At 35.1% G+C, this 14,379-nt stretch overlaps 1 protein-coding gene across 2 annotated transcripts in view; it reads right to left on the bottom strand.

The window, feature by feature from the left end:
* The window catches only part of LOC106874539 (guanine nucleotide exchange factor subunit RIC1), a 247,478-nt gene that overhangs the window by 168,129 nt on the left and 64,970 nt on the right, over positions 1 to 14,379 (bottom strand). For both annotated transcript variants that reach the window (XM_014922306.3, XM_014922307.3), the window contains exons 8-14: positions 12,096 to 12,184; positions 10,373 to 10,517; positions 8,903 to 8,951; positions 7,150 to 7,323; positions 4,695 to 4,892; positions 1,958 to 2,062; positions 480 to 569 (exon numbers count right to left, since the gene is read on the bottom strand). In XM_014922306.3, the coding sequence (XP_014777792.1) occupies positions 480 to 569; positions 1,958 to 2,062; positions 4,695 to 4,892; positions 7,150 to 7,323; positions 8,903 to 8,951; positions 10,373 to 10,517; positions 12,096 to 12,184 (850 nt within the window). The remainder of the gene's footprint in view (positions 1 to 479; positions 570 to 1,957; positions 2,063 to 4,694; positions 4,893 to 7,149; positions 7,324 to 8,902; positions 8,952 to 10,372; positions 10,518 to 12,095; positions 12,185 to 14,379) is intronic.

Genomic DNA, 14,379 nt, shown 5'->3' with positions numbered 1-14,379 from the left:
CATCCTCACCAACATTAGTTTCATATTTCATCACAACACCCATCCAAGATCACCCCCACCCCGTCCCAATAAACAAGCCCTCATACTAAAATAACTGGTAAAACATTAAGGCTATCTTATGACTCACTTTTCTTTGTCCACTAAACTTAATGACTACCACATAAATCTCTTTCATATATCTATTTTCCTTTTTCTCACCATTTTCAGTGATTTTTATTCTCCATGCTTCAAACTAAACATTTCTCTCATTTTCCTTCCTCAATACTACCTACAACTTTCTGAAACTCTCATTTCCTCCTAATCTAGTTAATCTTAATGTCTGGAAAACCTTAAAAACATAAGGTATAACAACACTTCTCAGATTGTGCAGAAAAACAAAAGAAAAAAAATATATATATATATATATATATATATATATATATATATATATATATATATAGATATATATATATAAATCAAGAGAAATTGAATGCACAAACCTCATCTTTATGTGATACTAAGTTATTGCAAGCTACACAGATAAAGTCTTTCCACCATGTTAAGCCACCAAATACCACCAGATCTCTCTCCTACAAAAAAAGAAAATAAAGAGGAAAGAAAAAAAAATTTAATTTAATAAAAGTTCTAATATTGATTTCTTCTACAGAAATGAATGGTCTTTCAGTTATGTTTAAAAGGAAACAATTTACAGTTGGGTATCTTGATACTGGTCCTTGTTCAGAATAATTCACAGGGAAATATTCATAACTCCAATGAGTGGTTCATGGAAGCATTACACAAGGTTGTATCGGTGTCGTGTATTTGGAGGAAATGTTAAATTTAAACTGGTGTAGAACATTTCTCTCCAAGAAATGTGCTACAAGTTGAACTCAACACTTCAATCTGATGTTACACTCCTCAATTTTACAATGCTACCTATGTTTGAATTGTAATTTCCAGCTAGGAAGATAATAAGACATTTGAGATTTAAGTGTCTTGGCCAAAGACTATGTAGTGGCAGTAAGAGGATACAAACTACTAATGTCTCAAAGATTTAAATCTTATGAACTCAGAAATCAGCATTTATCTGGTTCTGTAGCATATAACACTGTAATTTCTACCAAATATACTATTTGTTAAATTAAAAGTTACAACTGGGTATACTTTAAGTGGCTGTCATTATAGAAATAAGATTAATAGTTCATATTCTATTACTAATGCTGCACTTTGTTTCCTGAATTAATGGCCTCATTGAACAGAGGTTTAACAATAGGGCCCTTGGTGGTGCACAGATCATTACTGTAAGTAGTAGAGATAACATATAATTGTGCTTCTTTATAGCACCAAAGACAACTTGCATCAGAGAGAAAATATATAAAAATGTCAACAAAACTGGGTTACATTACAATCTTGTAATGAGTGTTACATTACAATCTTGTAATGAGTTGGAAATATCAGTTTAACCCTTTTGATACCAACCCAGCTAAAACTGCCTCTGGTTCCGTAGTATAAATGTCTTGTTTTCAAAAGTTCTGAATTAAAATCTTCCACTAAACCTTAGTCACAATTTATATTCCTAACACTAGTTTAATGATAACTAAGTTATTTTACAAAATTTTTTGTTATATTTAAAATTAATTGAAAGAAACACAGAGCATCTCAACAGAAATATGGTAACAAAAGAGTTAAAGAAAAAATGGTTTTTAACAGTTTATAGGAAGACAATTTAGCCAGTTTGTTACCATATTTCTGGTGAAATACACTATCTTTGTTTCAATTAATCTAGAAAATAATGAAATATTTAGTAAAATTATCAAACTAGTGTTTGGGCATAAATCAACATTGGATTTTGATGGAAGATTTTGATTTAGATCACTTTAAAACATGAAATTTGCATCACAGAATACGGAGCAGTCTCAGGCAGGTTGGTATCAAAAGGGTTAAGCGATCTCAGTTTTTCATCAATAATATTTCTTACCTGTGTCTCATTACCAAACAGTTTCCATTTACGTAACGCATAGTGTGCAAGTCCTGTTTTACCAGCCACTGCAATACACTGACCAGATCGATCCACAGCAGCATACTAACAAACAAGTAGATAAAAACAAAATACAAACAATGAATTATCATAATAAATATGGAAGTTCATTTCCAGAGAATTCTGCAGGCTTAAATTTACAAAAGCAAGCAGAAGAGATGTTAAGGCATACAATCTGTTTCCAACTAAATGTTTTAATGTTAAGCTTTCTATACCTCAAAAGGGTTTTAAGGGCTAGTATTTAGTTCCTACTTTACAGCATTAAAAAATTAGAAATTTATCACATGTAAAAGTCATCTGTAACCTACTGCTGATAGTTAGGTTAACTGGGACAATGTAGAATAGAATATAGTGCTCTAAAAATATAACAAAATACATGCAGAAAACTTAAACAAGTAGCCTACAAGCTGAGAGATCCATTTGTTGTGAACCTGGCCATTTCACATTTATAAATAAAAATTAGATATAGGAGAAAGTAACTCTTAACTACCACCTGTAGTAATACTCGGCTACTAGTCAGCACTACTGACAGCAACAAGTGGTCACCAGTCAATACCTCCCTACCTCTGTAACACTCAAATGCTGGTCAACACCCTGAGTAAACAATTGAGTTAGAGATAAAACTCTAAGAGACAAGCAAATAGAGAGTGTGACTGACTGTTTCAGCTAAAATTGAATCTGTTTAATGAGATACCACAAATCAAAATAGTCAATGATCCTACTAACATAAGTATTTACATTAATATAAGAAATAAATACAATGATTAGCAATTAAAGACTATTTTTTTTAATAACTTGAATGTTTTATTTTATATGTCAATGAACCACTTTGACATTTTCAATGAAGATATTCCACAAGCTATTGTCCTACGTTCACCATGGATTCTGCCTGTTTGTGTTCAATAATATATTATTCATGGCCACACCAAAAAACTTTTTCCCAAATTTTCTAGTATAGTATACAGAAGAGCAACAAGCGTTTCAAATAACCAACACTACACAGATTATTGAGAAATAACTTATCTCCCTTGCACAGCTGTTGCATTTTATTTACCAACACCCCAACACATTCACACTGTAGTGGCACGAAATTATAGCCGCCATTGAGGAAGTACTATTCTGCGCATGCGCAAGGGACTTCACCACCGGAAGCCCCTCGAGTGCGCATGCGTAGTAAAACTAGTACTTAAAGAGTTGTTTCACTTTCTAAGTCAGTTGAGCGAGAGACCTTCTACGTGACAACTCCTCGCTCCTCAACGAAGCACTCTTCACCTCGATGCCTTCGATGGTGATAGCTACTTGCTTCTCTGGCAGGCATCAAGGAAGCTCTTAACTTTCCAATACCAGCTACAACGTAATCAGCGGCTGCTAAGCTGAGTGACACAGGATTTATATAACCAAGCATCATCAAAAATAAAATTTATTTTTATTATGTTGTTATATTGTTCTACTGTTCCTTAATATATAATGCTGTTGAAAGGTGATAGAGAGAGACTAATGTCTCTATTACAACTATCAAACTTTTACAACACAATCTCTCTCTCACTCTCTCTCTCTGCAGAGAGAGAGGATAAGGATGATCGATTTAATTACAGTATACTACTGATGGTTATTTTATTTGCAAGACATATACAGCTGCATTGGTACCTGAACTCAGTTTATATGTAACAATATTTGACTTCCTTCGTAAAGACGTTTTGCTCCTGACAAATTCTAGTTATCTAATATTCCTTGCTCTTCACTTTATTTGACAATTCTAGCTAAGTTAATTACTTATCCCTTTTATAATCATCCAACAAATTTTTCAAGGCCATAATATCTGCAATTCAGTGGAGGGTCTGTTCCAACCACTGAAGTAATCTAACTAAAGCAGTAAGTTGACCATTAGCATGCTAACAGATTTTATTTTTCAATTTAAAATTGTTGGTTAGAATCTGTCTGTCGTTAAGACTAATTTCAGCTTCCACATCAGACTGCTAACTAACTAGTTGACTGGTTTGGTGAAACTAATACCATAGGTGGCAAATTACTTAACAACAGAGAATTTTGTAATAAGCACGTTTCATAAGTAGATTGTGAAGTTGTTGGCACTTTCATTAGGTTTGTAGTGGCACGAAATTATGGCCGCCATTAAAGAAGTACAATCTACGCATGCGCAAGGGACTTGCCTTCCCGGAAGCCCCTCGAGTGCACATGCGTAGTAAAACCAGTACTTAAAGCGCTTTGCGCGCTTTCTAAGCCTCTTTAGCGTGATGCTTTCGACATGACAACTACTTGCTCCTTTGGCATGCCTCAACGAAGCTCTTAATATCCAGATGCCGATTACAAGTTAACCAGCGACTGCTAGGCTGAATGACACAGGATTTGTAAAGCCAAGCATCACCAAAATAAAACTTATTTTTATTATGTTGTTAATTGTTCTACTGTTTCTAAATATATAATTTTGTTGAAAGGTGATAGAGAGAGGCTAAAGTCTCTATTGCTACTATCAACCTTTTACAGGTTCAAACCAAACAAAACAGGGATAGATATTAATGATTCTTCTTAATATATATGTTAGGTCAACTATGAAAAGAAAAAAGGATGTTCTTTTCAGAACAGTTGCAGCAGCAACATCAACGACAGCAAACATATTTTTAAAATAACACCATCAACAACAAGAATACTTTGAACTTACTCTTATTGGCCAGTTAGCTGAGAGGTAGCTGTGTGAGATTGGTATAACCTGCCACTGTTTATTTCCAACCAACACATGAGAGATGGGGGAAGACGTGACAGAGGGGGACACATTGGAGTTTGAAACTTTAAAAACCGAGTCTCCAATATTCAAATAAAGTTTATTATCTCCTTGAAGGAAAAGGTGTTCATGATTTGCCTGAAAAAAGATGTCAAAACAATTTAGTTAGTCACACGAAAATAGGGTTTGGACAAAGAATTAAAAAGTAAATAAATTTTGGTAAATATTGAGTACAGTATACTATCATAAGAAGTAATAACAAGAGAAACTGTATAGCAAGACTTTATTCAACAAATGATGTTGTAACTGAATTTTACTTTACAGCTTCGTAGTTGTAGAGTCGGTCTCACAAGCCAGTACCGTGGAGAAATGTCTAGTACCATAGTCATAGCTAAATCAAAGCCTAATCAGTGAAATTTGATAGGCACAAACTACAAGAAAGCTCCCACCAGAAGAGTTATTGCTATTCTTGGGTACTAGACTTAATCCATCTTCCAATTTAACATCATGACTTGACTCTTAGGAGTCTTTAGCTTATAACATTCTGCTGTAAGTTTTCAGGTCAGGCCTTCCTTCCTCTCGGTAGTCTTTGGAGTTCTTGAAAAGCATCATGAATGACAACCATTTCCTTTGACTATACCATTAAAAAAAAAAATCTAGTTTATGTAGGGGAGACAACTTGCCCAACATATACAACTTGGAGCTAACATTTGCTCTTTATAAAAAAAACAAGAAACTAAGACTGAAAAGTTAACAAAACATGTAAACTTAGCAAAACAACAATAGTAAACAGCTGGAATTAGATTTTATGGTTATACAGCTTAATACTACAAGTTCAAATTAAGTCTTTCTCTTGGATTGATATTTTTCTTCTTTACCATCAAAGTTCAACACATGATAGACATGGCAAGGTTATGTGAAATAATCTTAATATTGCAGTTTCTCAAAGTTTCCTTCTTGACAAATAGTATTGTCAAAACAAAAACTGAAAGTCAGAATTGTTATTCAGATCTGGAACCAAGTCACCATAGGGAAGTTTTAATTAGGATGTGTGATCATTTTCTATTTCAGCACAAATCTGCAATACAACTATGTTTCAAACTTGTGTTACTTCATCAGATGAAACAATGTCATGTCTGACTCAACTACTCCCTCCAAAGCTTCTTTGTTTAGTTTATCTTAAACAAAAATATTTTCCATCTCCACCCATTTTGTATCATGCTTTCACTATGGCAGATTCAACCCTCTGGCAATGTCTTTGATGTATTTTTGCTTCTCAATTCATTCTCAGGTTTTCTTGTAAGTTCGCACCACATGTTCAACTCACTCATTGTCCCAAGTCATTATATAGCTCCTATCAGATTTCCATGCCATGCAGTAATTACACTTTTGATATATATCTTTTATAACAATTTAGTTAGTGGCATCATAATATAAAAGGAGAAAAATTTAATAATAACACTTATGCAGCAAGAAGAAAACATAAGCTGAATGACTGATTTTAATTAAATCTGATTTAGGCAAATATGGGCAACAACTCCAGGTATTTTTCAGTTACATAAGACCTTCTCAGCAAAATATAACTTTTTCCTGACTTGCCAAATTAGAAATAAGATAACTTCTATATTGATGTACAATAATCTACACATGCAGGTATTACATGAATCATTATAATGACTGAGAAAATAAGTTACTTAAGGACACCAACTTTAGTGCCCTTTGTAAGGAAAGAAACCTTTGGTTGAATAACCAGGTTGCTATTTTTCAACATTTGTTCCTTTATCCAAAACACAGACTATTTGAACATGGTCTACTTTCAGCACATCAACTTAGCAGAAAGTACTAATGATTTCCAAAGTTTCAGTTTATACTTGCTGTTGCTGTTTCATTATATGCCTCTATCAATACTGCCATCAGTCCAGAACACATACACCAATATTTTCCACATTTATTTGCTCGAAATTAATACTGCACCAATGTTGGATATTTTATGGTGATGTAATTAGACTTAAATTATATTTTCCTATTAAATAAATTATTAAAAGTAATCGTTAGGTACAACAGTTCAATACATTAAAACAACCTTAACTGTTGAATAGGCAAAACATCTTTATACTTTACCCACTGACTTGGCAAAATTCACAGTGTTGAATCAACAACACAATAGACTGACCACACATAGATACACAATAATACAACAATGATCCTAAAGTTATCCAGGTGTAGGCATGGATGAATGATTAAGAAGTTTTCTGAAGATAGTGCCCCATCATGGTTGCAGTCCAAAGAATGAAACCAGAGAAAATGGAAAAAGATTTTTTTTAAATGCAATAACAATAATATTAATTTTGAGAGCTGAATTGTCTGAGAAGGAACCAGAAATATAGAAACTTACCATACAAGGATTAGATGTTAAAGAACTTTTCACAAACTGCATTTGTAAAAGTTGAGTAGAAGGGGACTCCTCTTCCTCCTCTTCAGATGGATCTTCATCTTCAGTAGATGAGTTATCTTCCTCAGTAAAGCATTTACAGATCATCCATAGGTGATATCCCTCAATACCCCACTCCTACATGAGAAAAAGTACCACTAAAATTGTATTATAAAATAACAATGATTTCTTTTTATACAAGATAATTGGAGTCACCTGTTGATACACTGTTCTCAATATTTTTTTTTTTTTTGGCTGAGAGGAGGGTCTGTTTTGGAACACATTTTCAGAGGTAGTGCAGAGTGAATTTTCTTCAATTTCTTCTATCATCTAAAATCAGTGATATTTCAGAGTAGATTTCAGCTTTGGGAATGCAAAAATAATTTCTAATAGGGAAAAATCCTGAGAGTAATGTAGCTTGGGAACAAGAGTCTGTTAGTAGTTTACAAAAAGATCATGAATAAGGAGTGATATGTAAACAAATACACTGTCACAGAGTAGTATCCATGTTCTATCTGTCCATGCCTGAGATTTACCCTTCATAGCAACTCTTTCAAAAGTTACAAGGCATCCAAATAAAATTTTAGAGATCATCTGATCACATGGGATAAACACATGACAAGTGACATCTTCACAAACAAAAGATGATGAACATCACCTTCATATTTAAGCGTTCTTTAAAAAAAAACAGCATTAATGATCCAATCCACTATTACAACAGTCATTTTGCTTCAACATTGTATCTGTATACCCATGTTTCATCAACTGTTATATTTTTCAGAAAGTTTCCATCAGTGTTGAACAATAAAGACTTGATTTTTTTTTTGTTCATCTGTCAATTGATGCACTACAAATGTTGTAACATAATATGTCTTCAAATTTTCTTATAAATTATGTGACACAAAATTTTACAGATACCCATTTCATCAGAAACTTTGCAGATTGTCAGGTGACGAATTTTCATGGATCACAATCCATACTTTTGCAACCTGATCATAGTCCATTGTTATAAAATACCCTCCAGATTTCTCATCATCTTCAATGGACATCTTCCCAATTTGAGTCACTAATATCACTCATAACATTGCATACGACTCAAGCAATCCTCTCGACAGGCCTGTTGCAATGTTAGAAAAGTCCCCATTAAAGTTTTCCCAATTTAAAACAGAATTCCAAACAAAATGTTGCTCTTCTAAATACTTCACTGAACAATTCATGACAAATCACCAAGTGCACTAAACAGACACTCACTCAAGCACATACAGATCAACGCTAACTGATATGGTATAATATGGCTATTATTAGATTGCAGGTCTCACACAACAGTGAAATCACAAGCTGGCTGGCATGTTGTTTTAAAAGTCTGGCTTCTTTTTGAATAGACATGTATAATCATCATCATCATCAACATCAACATTTAACATCCATGTTCCATGCTGACATGGGTTGAATGGTTTGACACAATTGAGAAGTCCAAGGACTGCATTATGCTCCAGTGTCTGCATTGGCATGGATTCTATGGCTGGATGCCCTTCTTAATGTCAACCACTTTACAGTATGTGCTGGATACTTTTTTCGTGCCACCAGCATTAATGACATTGTCATGCAGCTTGCAAGACTACAAAGTATTCCAAACACTATCTCTTCCTCACACATGCAAACATGCACAAACATATTCTCATGCATAAAAACACTATAGATATGTAAAGGTACTTACCATGCTTTTAACAGGAGAAGGATAAAGCTTACTTTCAGATTTTGGGAACCTAAAAATATATTCAAAATTCAGTAAATATTAAACCGTAAGTAAAACATAGGTTTAAAATATTTCACTAAATTAGCTATGTTAAAAAACAAATTCTAAATTAAGAGAAGAACCACACAACTGCCTCAACACTGGAGATCAAAGAATGTTTACAAGACAATATGAACAAGGAAATTATTTAAAATTTCTTTGACATCTGACTCTTAATAGTTAGAGAAATGTATGTATCATCATCATCATCATTTAACATCCGCTTTCCATGCTAGCTTGGGTTGGACGATTTGACTAAGGACTGGTGAACCGGATGGCTGCACCAGGCTCCAATCTGATCTGACAAAATTTCTACAGCTGGATGCCCTTCCTAATGCCAACCACTCCAAGAGTGTTGTGGGTGCTTTTACATGCCACCGGCACGAGGGCCAGTCAGGCAGTACTGGCCATGGCCACACTCAAAATGGTGCTTTTTACGTGCCACCTGCACAGGAGCCAGTCCAGCGGCACTGGTAACGACCTCGCTCAAATGTTTTTTAACGTGCCAGTAAAGTGACACTGGTAACAATCACGCTCAAGATATATATAGTCTTGAAGAGTGAGACACTGTCTTCTTCCTAGTACCAAAACGGTAGACAAACAGAATAGTTCAGTTGCCTTTTAAGCCAAACAGCCTATACTGTTGCAAAACCTAGATTTTAGTACATCAAGGAATTAAGTAGCTATTTTTATTGTATTGGTTTTCATTTATGTATTAAAAAAAATTTCTTCCATTTTGTTAAAACCAGGATGGTTGGAATGTATAGCTACTGTTACTGCAACAAAGTTTGCCTCCCTACATTAAATGAGTTCTCACTCATGCTGTTAGATAAATATTTAAGAGCACCTTAGCATTTACTTTATATCTCTAAAATCTTTAACCCAGCATGAAAACATTTTACATGTACCACTGACCAAGAACTATCAAGGAAATGTGAAATTATATTTCTACAACCTAATGTTCCTGATTTCTTAAAAGTGTTTACACAGATATAATTCTTTCAAAAAATGAAAAGAATTTGTGGTCTCTGCTTGCACACTTGTCTCCTCTTAACAAATGTACATTTGGTTGACAGTCACATTTAGAATATGAATCGAAATTAAAGTAAAATTTCCAAGAGAAAAAACACTAAAAGAAGTGAATATGGAGAAAAACTTAAAAAAGAGAAAATAGTCTCCAACAAATATTCTTGACCAGCCTATGTGACTAATTCTTATATCAACTAGTTTCCAACTACACAGATATATTGTAGGGGGCTCTTAAATTAAATTAGAGATACAACTAAAACTCCCAAAACTAAACAAAAAGTTTTCACTCAACCTGTAAAGTAGACACTATTTCCCACTGGACAAAGAAAATAAATTTGGAGTAGAATAATCTCATAAACTTACCAATAATCGCCACCCAGAGTGCATACTAAAAGAGCACCAAAAACACTCCAGAGTGAGAATCCACCATGTTGCCAGCACATAGCCAGAGCTGTTTCATCAGGTGTCCATTTCATACAAGACACAGCACCAATCATCTCTCCAGCATCTAAAACAAATTTCAAAAGTACATCATCATCAGCATCATTTTAAATCTATTTTCATGCAGTCATGGGTTGGATGGGTCATTTAGAAAGGTCAGAGAACTATGTCTCACTTGAATGTTTCATTTTCTGACTTGGCTTTTACAACTAGACACTCTTTATGTCACCAGCCACTTTACAGAGTGTACTGAGTGCATTTTATTGTGGCACCAGCACTAGAAAAGCTATTATATCTTCTGTCAACCCAACACTGTATCCACTCATTCACCAACCACTTTACAGAGAGTACAGCGTGCATTTTAACAAGGCATGGGGACTGAAAAATGAACAAAAGAGAAAGTGATGACAGAAGAAGAACCAGAATAGGTAAATGAGGCGGCGAGCTGGCAGAAACATTAGCATGCCGGGCGAAATGCTTAGCGGTATTTTGTCTGCCATTACGTTCTGAGTTCAAATTCTGCCGAGGTCGACTCCGCCTTTCATCCGTTTGAGGTCGATAAATTAAGTACCAGTTACACACTGGTGTCGATGTAATCAACTTAATCCCTTTGTCCTTTAAAATTCAACACTCAGACACATACACACACTCACACGCATACAATTTTTTCAGTTATATATTCACAAATGGTAGATGCCCAAACACAAACCTGGAAGTACATATAATACTACTACTGGAGAGCAAAGGGTAAATCAGAAGGTGGACAATCTTTATACTGTAGTCTACCACGTTCTTAACAGAATATATCATAACTATACACACACACACACACAACAGGCTTCTTTTAGTTTCTGCCTACTAAATCCACTCATAAGGCTTTGGTTGGCCAAGGGCTCTAGTAGAAGACACTTGCCCACAGTGCTATGCAGTGGGACTGAACCCAGAACACGTGACTGAGAAGCAAACTTCTTACCACACAGCCACACCTGCACCTTTGTATATTCCAGTCATCTAAATCTTTCTTTTATTTTTTAATTTTACTTTTCTTTCTTTGTTGTTGTCTTCACTTAATATATTCTTGTCCAGTCAATTTTCTCTTTTATTTTAGTTATTGGTGGACATTACTGGGCCTCCAATAAACATATTTCTTGAATATATAAGCCCTAAATAAATACAGAACCTGCCATCTGTTACAGCTTTTCATAGTAGCATTTATGTTATAATGAATGTGTATAAAGTGTTGCAATGAATGTATAAATGTGTGGATATTTGTTCTTCCTGAAGTCAACTGAATGGTAAAGCAGTCCATTAAGACAATGTAATGCCCTAACAATTCAATGGATTACAATATTGTAAGATAATTAAAAGATTGAAACAAATTGATAGAGCAGATGCATTTATATTTAAATCAATATCACAAGTGTTTTAGTTGTCCTGGCATTAAATAAGTATGTTGGAATGCTGCATGAAAAGATTTCGCATGTTCAGTCCCAACAAAAACACTGGTTGCCTGATGTTGAATAAAGATTAAAGTATTCAAAATGTTGAGCTTTATTTTAAAACAAATTTAAAAACAAAAAAACAAAAATGGAGTTAACAGTTCAAAAATATAATTCTATAAACAGATAACAAAATTATATTTTACCTGGATAATCTTTATTCAATACTTTCAAGTAATGTGAGACCTCAAGGACACCAACCATTTCATCAAATGAGTAAACAATTCCTTCACCACTGAAAATATTAAGAATAACCCAAGATTATAAATATATACAGAATATATATATATATATACACACACACACAATATAAATTGATAAAAGTGAGAAGGTTTCTGACACACTACTTTGTTTTATTATGTCTAGGGAGAGTCATTATGTCAATACAATTAACACACACAAAGAACAAAGACGACAAATGTTATTACAGCCATTGAATTGTGATTCTGGTTACAACTGAATCAGTTTCCATCTACCAAATCCAATCACAAGGCTTTGGTCGGCCCTAGGCTCTAGTAGAAGCCACTTGCCCAAGGTTCCACACAGTGGGACTGAACCTGGAACCATGTGGTCAAGAAGCAAGCTTCTTACCACACAACCACATCACAGGATCTTTATTTCCTTTGATACCTTAAATGCAGCAGATGTGTATGTATGTTTACTTGTGTGTATGCGATGGACTTTCCTGTCGAACGTAACATATGAGAGTTCAGCTTTTTTGCTAAATGACCTGCACAAATGATGTGTTTATAGTGATCACATATGTGTGCTGTACATTAGCTCACTCCCCACCCCCGCCCATCAAATCCCCATTGCCTGAACGGGTGCACGGTGTGCAATGCTTCAGGTGTCGAAGTGATCATAGAGCAATTTGAAACGAAGTGTTTTGCTCAAGAACACAACACACCACCCGGACTAGGAATTGAAACCACAATCTTACAATCATGAGTGGAACACCCTAACCACTGGGTCATGCATCCTCAATTCAGCAAGTGTCTTCTCCTATAGCCCTGGGCTGACCAAAGCCTTGCGAGTGGGTTTGGCAAACAGAAACAAGCCCATTGTGTGTGTGTGTGTGTGTGTGTGTGTACATATATATGTGTGTGTGTGTGTGTGTGAGTACATATGTATGTAAATGTATGTGTATAAGTGTGTGTGTGTGCATAAGTATGTGTGTGTGCGCATAAGTATGTGTGTGTGCGCATAAGTGTGTGTGTGTGTGTGTGTGTGTGTGTGTGTGCAACTGTTCTCTTGTCTGGACATCATTTGTGATATCTGGTCATGAGAAAATATTAACTTGTTGGGAAAGAGGTGAGGGTTTGCAACAAGAAGGGCATCCAACCATAAAAGTCCAATCAAACAAAATTCTGTCTGAGCTATACAAGCATGTAAAATAGGCCATTAAACAGATGATGGTGATATATACATCATAAGGTTTTGTGGTAGGTGTGCTCATCTCTGTAACTGCAACATTCACACCTTTAGAGTACACCTGTAAGATTCATTTCGTCTAAGATTTATTTTCTCAATAAAACCTACCCATACACATAAACTTTACTGTGTTCACAGCATGTCACAGCTAAACTGATTTATTGTACAATGGAGAATGTGAATAAAGTCATTTTAACAGTTATCAGACATTTTTGCCATAATGGTCGCAATTTATTCTTTCTTTACAGATTTCGATAATTATTCTACAACCCCTTAGTGAACTCCAACACTTTCCTTGGGGGCATACATCAACTAACCAAACCAAGGTAGTCAAGCAGTAACCCACAACATGTTAGCTAATGCTATTTGTATTTGTTAACCCAGTCAAAAGAGAGTCCCATTAAGTGTTTTGCTTGATATATATCTTAATTAATAAAAAATGGGAAAACACAGACAGACTATAAGGACAATTATATGTTAAAGTCATGAGAATTTTGTACAAGAAGCTGAACAGATGTCTGCTAATAGAACACTATCTGAAATACAAGGAAACAAAAAAAAATTGTTTACTTTCATAGAACTACCATGGTGGAGGCGCAATGGCCCAGTGGTTAGGGAAGCAGACTCGCAGTCATAGGATCGTCGTTTCGATTTCCAGACCGGGCGTTGTGAGTGTTTATTGAGCGAAAACACCTAAAGCTCCACAAGGCTCCAGCAGGGGATGGTGGCGAACCCTGCTATACTCTTTCACCACAACTTTCTCTCAATCTTACTTCCTGTTTCTGTTGTGCCTGTAATTCAAAGGGTCAGCCTTGTCACACTGTGTCACGCTGAATATCCCCGTGAACTACATTAAGAGTACACATGTCTGTGGAGTGCTCAGCCAATTGCACATTAATTTCACGAGCAGGCTGTTCCACTGATCGGATCAATTGGAACGCTAGACGTCGTAAGCGACGGAGTGCCAACAACAACCATAACAAGGACATTCACTGAGTT

The sequence above is a fragment of the Octopus bimaculoides genome, chromosome 10, assembly GCF_046866305.1.
Source record: "Octopus bimaculoides isolate indiv1 chromosome 10, ASM4686630v1, whole genome shotgun sequence".
Lineage (NCBI taxonomy): Eukaryota > Metazoa > Mollusca > Cephalopoda > Octopoda > Octopodidae > Octopus > Octopus bimaculoides.
The sequence above is the reverse complement of the archived record's forward strand: the minus strand, read 5'-3'. Positions and strand labels throughout refer to the sequence as shown.